Raw genomic sequence first — 9,516 nt, forward strand, 5'->3', positions numbered from 1 at the left:
CAGGAGCTGACATGGATGGTTGATGAAGACTGAGGAACAAATTCTCATACTATTGAAAGCCTTCCCCCCATCACCGAACTTAACCCCAGGAAAAGTTGGAAGGGGAACCCAAAACTGACTGAGATTCATTTCTACCACCTGGTAAATGAGGCTTCATAATAGAAATTACATTCAGTGTTAGAAAAATAAAGTTATGTTTCTTGCAGAATAGATATGGTGTGAGTTGTAGCTACTATGTAAGTAATATTTTCTTTATGGTTTTGTTATAAATAAAAGATGAAAAAGACATTTTGGTGGAATAACACTCTGCACAAAAATACGCCACTTGCAATGTTTGCTAATTACAGATTTTCCTTCTGTATCTTCGAATTCAGAAAGTGCAGGGGTCTTGCCACAAGATTAAATGACTGTAGCATTTTCTGAGCGAAACGTATCAAACCTAAATTTGTGTGTTGTTCTTTTTGTTTTTGTTTTCTCTATGTCCATCGTCAGTCATCTGAATACAGGGCCATCACTGGGAACGGAGAACACTGTTTGCATGTGAGAGCTGAGGAAAAGAATGGAGGGAGGGCCACTCTAACAGGCAGTTCTACAAATAACTGCTGCTCCATGGCGCCCCCAGCAGTCCTGAAACGACAATGCAGGGGGAGTAGGAGGTCAGAGGTTCTCCAGGGGGAAGAACAGCTGGGGACTCTTAGGAGTTTCGAAGAATCCTGAGCCCCTGACTATACCCATGTGCTGAGGGCTCGTGGCCCCACTGGGGCCAGTCACAACCCAGGTGGGGGAAGGTGATGTGGGTGGACAGGGAGCAGTGGGCCTTAGGGCAATCCCAGTGCCTCTGATTCAGGGATCTCTAGGCTTGACTCAGCTGTTCTCCTTAATGTCATCATCCCATAGTGCACTGGGCATTCCCGAGGGCTTCTGGGAGAATAGTCAGGGCAAGGGCATTTAGGGAGGGCTGGAGAAGCCTGTGAGGAAAAGAGAAGAAGATGGTGACTAGATGGCCTCTGAGAGGAGGTTGCCTTTCCAATATGGGAACCTCAGTCTTGCCATCCACTGCCAAGTAGGTGAAATTTTCGCCCCACCCTTATGCCAACCCTTAGCAAACACACTCCCAGGAAAAAGTCTGAGATCACGTGGAATTTACTGAGATGAGTATTTAGAAACTCCCTCCTTTTAGCCTTAGTTTTTACTGAGTGGGGAGATGCCATTCATTCAACAAATGTTTAACTTGCTTCCTTCCAGTAGTGGAATTCGAAACAGGTGGGAATTGATTTGTGAGAGGGCAGGTTAATCTCCCCAGAGTGCCTGAAGTCATATCACACGGCCCTTGTCTTTACCTTGGCCCCTGTCCCTCTTATGAGGGGCTCTAGGACCTCAGCTAAAGAATGGAACAAAATGCCCAGCTGATGTGACTCAGTGGTTGAGCATCGACCTATGAACCAGGAGATCACAGTTAAATTTCCAGTCAAGGCATATGTCCGATTGCGTGCTCAATCCCCAGTAGAGGGCATGCAGGAGGCAGCCAATCAATGATTCTCTTATCATTGATGTTTCTATTTCTCTCTCCCTCTTTCTTCCTCTCTGAAATCAATACAAATATATTTTTTTAAAAAAAGAAGAATGGAACAAAGTGGTGGCCCCATGGTGAGTCCTGACACTCATAGTTTTCACAGGACTGCTCAGCTATGAGCTGGGCCACTCCCATCCTCAGGGTACCTCAATCTGAGATAGGGAGACCAGAAAGACCGAGGGGCTGGTGCTGAGGCCAAAAGCCCAGGGCAGAGCCTACCTGAACCAGAGTCGAACCAGCTAATGGGGGTGGGGGAAGATGAAGGCCGACGCCCGGCTCTCTTCATTGGCTCCGCTTGTGGAAGGCAGTCTGGGAATGAGGACTCCTATTCTCAGGCACTGAGGGCCTCAATGCCAGCAGGGCTGAGCACCAGTGCCTGGAGGATGTCGGATAGGGACACCACGCCCAGGAGATGCTGGTTCTCATCCACTAGCACCAACCGGTGTACCTGTGGGTCCACAGAGGGTGGATAAGGGGGCAGGGCCATGCGGCTCTGGCACCAGTGAGGTTGGCATCAAGAATCAGGGACAACAGTTGGACATAACTGGGAGAGCAAGAGGGTGCCTCTTAGAAATCAGTTAAGGTTCTGACCTCTCTGTGTGATCAGATAATTGTGGCCCATGGAACATGGACCAATGGACAGGACCAGCTGCAGACCAGTGTGGACACCAAGAGCTTGGCCATGAAATAGGAGGACAGGGCAGGTGCCCAATGTGTAGGAAGAGCTGGAGCAGTTCATGAGAAGGATTGGACCATATGTGTTAGGAACGTGTATGAAGGGCACGGGGTACCTGCTCCCGGACAATCCGGTCGATGACTTCCCCCAAGTTCTCTTTGGGCTGGCAGGAAAGGACTCCCTCCAGACACAGCGTCCTCTGCCTCAGCGCTTCCCCCACACTCATGTCTAGGTGGTTGTAGGTATGCTGGGCAGCCAGGTGCTGGGCAGGGAGGGAAGTATCGCTCTTAGTCACCCCTTCAACCAGGCTCTAGCCCAGTGGATATCGTCTGCCACGCACTCAAAAAGGTCCCCCTGTTCCACAGATGACTAATTCTCACACCCACAGCCTCCCTGCAGCACCCTCAGCTCCAGCTCCCCTCCATTCCCCACAGACACTTACGATCACATCGAAGCGGGAGTAGAGGCCCACGACCTGACCTGCGGGAGTGGCGGGTGGGGAGAGAGAGACGGAAGAGGATCAGAACCAGATGCTGTGCAAGGGCTTGGGCTGGGCTTTTGGAATAAATTCCTCAATACCCACCCCTGCCCAGCCTTAGACTACTAGCTTTATAATGAAGCATCAGGTGGCCACTATCTGAACCCAAACACACAGCATCACAGAGACAGACAACCTGCCATCATGCCTCCTGACACAATATGAGCACATTGAGTCACCTATGAAATATTCTAGCCTGGGTCTGATAGAGTCTTAAATCTAATTTCTGGTTTACAGGAAACAGGAATAGAGGACCAGGTAAAGGCCACCTGTAGGAAGCAACAGGCAGAGCTGGGGGTGGATGGAACATTCTATAGGACAACTGACCCAGGCTTTTCATCACCAATATCATAAAAATTAAGTGGGGGAGGGAACAGTTTTGAGTTAAAAGATTTAAAGGACAAAAGGAGCAAAATATAGGCCTTAATTGATCCTGGTTTGAACAAACCAACTGTATGTATTTGTTCTTGGGGAAAATAGGGAAATAGGAATTAGAATTGGATATTAGATAACATTAATAAATTATAGTTTATTAGGTGATAGAGGAAATATTTTAAGAGATGCAAACAAATGTTTAGGCATGAAATGACATGATGTCTATATTTTTATTTTAAATTACTTCAGCAAAAGAAAAGAAAAGAAAAATAACTGATTACGGCAATACGTTAACTTTCAATCCAGGCAATGGATATGTGGGATTCATTATATAGTGTTTTCTACCATTTTCATGCATTTGAAATTTTTCATGATAAAAAATAAATTAGAATACTTCTTGATATGTAGCTTCATTGTGGCAATTTTAACTTTTAAATCATTTATAACCATGGTTTACCAAAGAAGTGGTCTTGTAATTCCTCTGACCCTTTTTCAGAGTAAGAAATAGAGGTCTGACAAGGTCCCATGGCCCATTTTAGGATGAATTAAAATAAAAAAAAACTCATCTACTATTTCCTCTCATTATGTTCATTTGATAGCACATAAACCTTTAAAATCATCCTTTGGTTATTGCCCTAACTGGTTTGGCTCAGTGGATATAGATAGCACCAGCCTGCGGACTCAAGGGTCCCGGGTTCGATTCCGGTCAAGGGCATGTACCTTGGTTTCAGGCACATCCCCAGTAGGGAGTGTGCAGGAGGCAGCTGATCGATGTTTCTCTCTCATCGATGTTTCTAACTCTCTATCCCTCTCCCTTCCTCTCTATAAAAAGTCAATAAAATATATTTAATAAAAAATAAAATAAAATAAATAAAATCATACTTTGGCCCTAGTTGGTTTGGCTCAGTGGATAGAGCATTGGCCTGTGGACTGAAGGGTCCCAGGTTCTATTCCGGTCAAGGGCACATTCCCAGGTTGTGGGCTTGATCCCCAGTAGGGGCGTGCAGAAGGCAGCTGATCAATGATTCATCATTGATGTTTCTTTCTCTTCCCTCTCCCTTCCTCTCTGAAATCAATAAAAATATGTTAAAAAATAATAAAATCATCCTTTAAAGTCAGAAGGTGGGTGTTGTTAAGAAGTCCACTTTATACATGAGGAAACTGAGGCACAGAGAGGCTAAGTAGGCTCAAAGCAGGCAGAGACTTCTAACCCAGACTCCACCCTGGGCCCTGGGCCCTGGGCCCTGAGCTGATGCCACATAGACCTCTGCCCCTCATAGCCCCCGCACCCCTAAGTCCTATCCTGGAGTGGGTACCATCTTCGTTGATCACAGGCAGTGCAGACACATGCCGGTCCACAAAGATGTCCAGTGCGGTCAGGATGGGTGCCGTCTCAAGCACCACAGCCAAGTCTCGGAATGTGCCGATGCCCAAATCTTGGATGGTTCGGTAGAGTAATGGGGGCCGGGGCAGCAGATCGCCCTGGTTGGGTTGGGGACAGATGGTGCCATCAGGGTGAGCAGCCTCCAGGGCTCCCAGCTGCCCCCTTCCCAATGACCAGGTCACCCCTAGGCTCACAAAGATGTGCAGGAACTTGAGTAGCCGCTTGTGTGTGATGATGTGGAGCACATCGCCTGATACCGGGTCCAGGACAGGCAGGCGGTGTATCCGGTTCTTGATGAGGGTGTAGACGGCTTCAAATAGGCTGAGGGGTGGGAACAGTGAGCCTGAGGCAGCCTGGGAGAGAGACACCCTGCATCCCAACTCACTAGACGGGAGGACAGGTGCTGAGGCTGCCTTGTGGGCCTCCCAGGATGAGAGGTGTGTTCAGAACTGAGGGGTGGGAAAGGGGACTGTGTAGAGCAAGAAGGCTCGGGTGGGTGATTGGGATGCTTACCTGTCATTGGGAGAGATGGAGACCAGAGGCTTGATGCAGCCTTGAAGGTAGATCTCTGAAGAAAAAGCCGAGTCAGGCCAAGGGAACCGGCTAACCTGCCTTACCACATAGCCCACCAGCGCATCCCCTCCCTCAGGCCCCCTGGGCTCCCTGTCACCCTTCCTCTTCTTTGTCCAGGAAATCCCCACAGCCCGTCCTCTCCCACGCTCCTTGGCCCCACACCCACACACCCTCAGCCCCTTTCTGGGTCCCCTCGGACCGCTCACCCCTCCAGGTCTCAATCTTATGCTCTTCAATCTCATAGATCTGGACCTAGAGACATAGACAGGCCTCCAGAAGTCAGACACAAGGCCCTGGGGCACCAGGTTCCCTGAACTCCCCACCAACCAACCCAGATGGGTGCTCGCTGGACTTCCAGCCCATTCCTCACCAGGGGGGACCTGTAATAGCGATGCAGCACCAAGATGAAGTCTGTGATGGTCAGCATCCCTGTGGGGTGGGGAGTGGGGTATTAGGGCATCAGCCTGGGGCCTTGTGGTGGAAGGCAGGGTGAGGGGCCAGACTCCCCCGCCCCCCTCTGGGCCCTCCAATGTCCTAGTACTGAGACAGCAATGGGAATTGTGGGAGGAGGGGAGTAGAGCAGCCCCCAACCCCGTGCCTGAGGAATGGGGTTCTCCCTTTCTCCTCCAATTTCTCTCCTCCGCCCACACCCTTTTCTATTCTCCTAAGTTCTTCCCTTCCCTTTTCCCCTTTTCTATCTAGCACCTATGACCTGGGACGGTGGGATAGTAGAGCTGGAGGGGTCACTCCTCCCCAGATGGGAAAATTAAATGCAGAACCACCACACAAGGTCCCTCCTCTGAGGGACCCTTCCCCACCCCTCTGCCTCCCAGCCCTCCTCACCCACAAAGCTCTGCTTCTTGCTGTCCCATAGAGGTGCAGCCCGGACACCGTTGGCCACCAGGGCGAAGAAGGCCTTCTTGATCTGAGGGCCAGGGAGAAGTCAAGGTGAGTCTCTCACTGCCCTCGGTGGTTCCCTGTCCCGACCAGGGTTCCCTTCTCACAGGTCCTCCTCCACACCAGCTAGCCTGTCTTTCTCATAATCCCTGTCGGGGATGTTTGCTACAGCGATAAGGCTGCTGATGGCCAGAGGCACTGGGGTGATCCCCTCACCAGGCACCAGGGTGTGAAAACAACTGTGTTTCCACTCAGAAGTCATATGTGTATAGGCACACACGGTATAATTTTGCTAATATAAGTACTAGAGGTATAATTATTTTGTTGATTTACAAAATACTTTTATCTAAATAAATTTTACATTGACTCATTTTGGCCTTACCTAAGCAATGCTATCTAAACATGCTGCTTGTATTTCAATACATATTAAAATAAATACAAAGCTACTAATATAAATATATCTATTCACAAGTCACTAGAATCAAATCATGTACTGTGGACGACACATATGCCATGCTTTGGGAAACACTGTTTTACTACACGTGATGATACGAATGGAATTATAGGCATGTTGTAGCTCAGCCAAAGGAAGAACAGGGGCCAGAGCACATCCTATTTATATGGTATGAGAGTCCCCTGCTCTGTGCCCTACGCCATTCTGGAATATCTTCCACATCGTTCAGGGTTTGCAAAGTGTTCCTACCTATCCTGGGATGTCGTAGGAGTCCTTTGCATTCCTACCCACATTGTAGAGACGACAGAGGTAACGTGGCTGACCCAAGACCCCAAGATACTAAGTGGCAGAGCTGTGATGACAGTTAGGGTTGCTCACAGAGAGGAGCCGCCCTCCCCACACTGGTCTCCAGGGTGCTAAGAAGGAGCTTGGAAGGGGACCTGCTGGGAGGCCTGGCCTGGCTAGGTATCCTGGAGTGTGTGAGTGGTGGTGCAGCCCCGGGAGGATGGAGGTGAGCAGAGCTGTGGCCTCACCTGCAGCGTGGTGTCGAAGATGACCAGCTTGGAGCTGGTTGCCATGGCATCGTAGCAGGTGTGCTTCTGCATGAAGTGCATGTAGATCTGGGCTCCCGGCTTCTGCAGTTCATCATCCAAGCCCTGCTTGGGTAACGGGGCCTGCGGGGATGGGCACAGGGCAGGTCTCTCTTCCACCAGGCTGAGCTCAGACCTGCAAGCTACTGTGGCTGGGAACTCTTTGCTGGAGCCGGTGGCTGAGACTGAGCACTCAGAGGGGAGGATGTCCAAGGGAGCAGCCTGGGCCCAGCGCGTGGCCTTGGGGAATGTGGACTCCAGCCCGATGAACTCAGCAGCTGGCCTGGATTGGGGACCTGTTTGAGGGGGAGAGGACCGTAATTCCATCACCCAAAGTACCTTATTTTGTGCTGTCTCAGTTTATCCTCAGAGCAGCCTTGGGAAACCTGGATATGGGGGGCCCCATTTTGCAGATGAGAAAGCTGAGTCTCAGGGAGTCACATGAGACAGTGGTGCTGTCCCGAATAACCCATGTTGACTCCCTGGCTCTGCAATGTGGTACTCCTCTTCCATGTGGGGACACTGAGGCTGCAAGACAAGGGTTGGGCCCAACTCTGTGTTTTGGAAGAATCAAGGACAAAACCCAGGCCCCAGGCTCTGGGGCTTCACACTGCGTGCACCCTGCCTCCCATTCGCCCTAGAACTAGTCTTGGCCTCACCTTCCCCCAGGCCTGGCAGGTCCTCTTCCTCCACAGCCTCCTGCCTTGTCCATCCTGAGGCCTTGGCCCCCCGCTTCCGATGGCTTCTTTCTGAGCTGGTGGTCATGGCGGGTGATGGCCACGGAGTGCTCTCTCCTTGCTCCAGGAAGCTCATCTCTGGAAGGGGAAAGGGGGCCTGTTTGGTTAATAGGGAATAACATAACAGAATCAATTAAAATGTTAGTAGTAGTAATGTTTAATATTTTCAAGCTTTCAAAGGGCCTTTCTTCAACATTTTCTCATCCAAACCTCATAGCAAGATTAGAGAGGTTAAACAATTTGCCCCAAATCACACAGCCAGTAAGTGATAAAGTCGGAACCAGGGTCTTCAGACTATAGGTCCACCTTCTCTTCATTTCAAAGAGGAAGGAGCAGGTGAGGAAAAGGAAGAAGAAACAAAGAACAAAAAAAGAAAAGGGGAGGAAGACCAAAGCTAGGCTAGTGGAGTGGGTGAGGTTGGGGGCCCAGAGAAAGGAGACTGGGCCACCAAGAGAGGACTGCCCACCTACCTTGATGCTGAGAACCCACCAGGCTGCTCCAGGATGGGGTCTGCGGGGAGAAGAATGTCTGAAGGGTGGGAAAATGCCCCACATTCTGGAGCACAGGTCCTTCCCTTCCCACGGTGCACACGTAAACACACATACACATGCACCTCACAAACACATATAAACATATAAACACTCACCCCACAAACATACATAAACCCACACACCCACACTCAAATACTAATACACACTAGAAACAAACAAATGCAACCACTCCCAGGTACACTGACTTACACAAAGAATATATACACACAGACACCCACATGCTCTCTACTGAGAAAATCCAGGTCAGGCCACACACACACACACACACACACACACACACACACGTGCGCGCACACATTCATACAGTGTGGTGTATTCCCCCTCACGGCCTCCCTAGGACCCCTGTACCGTGCGCAGTGAGTGCTCCAGCTCGGGCTCCATGGGGCCAGCCGGGCCTATGGAGAGCAAGTGCTGGCCACTGTGGCGGGGCAGCACTATTCTGGGCCTGGCTCCTTACCCTGCCCTCCCATATCAGTTTCTCTCTGGGTGTCAGGCAGCTGGGAGGGAGGGGTCCAGCGGCTCAGCTGCTCCAGCCCAGCAGCCTGGGGGCAGGGTGGGGAGGCCTGGGGCAACCTGGAATCTTGATATCTGGTCCTGGGCCGCCTTCTAGATCTCTGAGGACAAACAGGAAGGACCCTGCTGTTGCGGGGAGGCGGGAGGCGGGGGCTTGGAGCAATGTGGGGCATTGGGGCTAGGAAGTGGGTTCCTCCTCTGAGGGCCTCTCTCATCTTTGTCAGATGGCAAATGAAGGAAAATAGAGGTGGGTTGAGCTTACCTTTCTTCCTTGTACCAGCTTAGTTGGGGTGGTGTTAGAGTTAGAAAGGGCAGTTGCAGCCAGCTAGCTGGGAGGCTGGGGATACGGGGTTTGTGGGTGGTTCCGGGAGAGTGACCAATATGTGTCCGGACGTCCCCATTTGAGACCCAGGAGCCTCAGGCAGGTGGGAACCTGTGATGATCCTCTTGAAGGTGTGCCATGAGCTTGAAGGCTTGGGACCTACACTTGTCCACAGGGTGAGAGACACCTGTTTCTGCCTGTGGTTTGAAGGTAAGACCAGGTGTGCAGCAGCCCAACCCTCTCATCCTGCTGTGTCTCCTGTCTCTACGTCTTCTGGTGCCAACAGGATCCCAACCTGGCTCTGGTGGCTGCCCACCCTCCTTCCTTGGCATT

At 50.7% G+C, this 9,516-nt stretch overlaps 1 protein-coding gene across 2 annotated transcripts; it reads right to left on the reverse strand.

Annotated features, from left to right (window-relative positions):
* Positions 1-333: 333 nt before the first annotated feature.
* Positions 334-8,417, reverse strand: PRKAG3 (protein kinase AMP-activated non-catalytic subunit gamma 3). 2 transcript variants are annotated; one of them, XR_001513793.1, is made up of 12 exons: positions 7,720-8,127; positions 7,004-7,356; positions 5,963-6,044; positions 5,490-5,548; positions 5,326-5,371; positions 5,060-5,114; positions 4,741-4,867; positions 4,479-4,644; positions 2,692-2,729; positions 2,365-2,511; positions 1,793-2,021; positions 334-968 (listed from the first exon to the last, which is right to left on the reverse strand). XR_001513793.1 is itself a non-coding variant. In XM_006763352.2 (12 exons), exons 1-12 carry the CDS (start codon positions 8,404-8,406, stop codon positions 1,905-1,907), a joined length of 1,485 nt encoding a protein of 494 aa, XP_006763415.1. In that variant the 5' UTR covers positions 8,407-8,417; the 3' UTR covers positions 1,571-1,904. The 2 variants fall into 2 exon arrangements, 1 of the variants encoding a protein (XP_006763415.1); XM_006763352.2 differs by lacking the exon at positions 334-968 and adding an exon at positions 8,268-8,417 and having other exon boundaries at positions 1,571-2,021; positions 7,720-7,875.
* Between the last annotated feature and the right edge of the window lie 1,099 nt (positions 8,418-9,516).

Source organism: Myotis davidii, unplaced genomic scaffold (genome assembly GCF_000327345.1).
Source record: "Myotis davidii unplaced genomic scaffold, ASM32734v1 scaffold575, whole genome shotgun sequence".
Taxonomy (NCBI): domain Eukaryota; kingdom Metazoa; phylum Chordata; class Mammalia; order Chiroptera; family Vespertilionidae; genus Myotis; species Myotis davidii.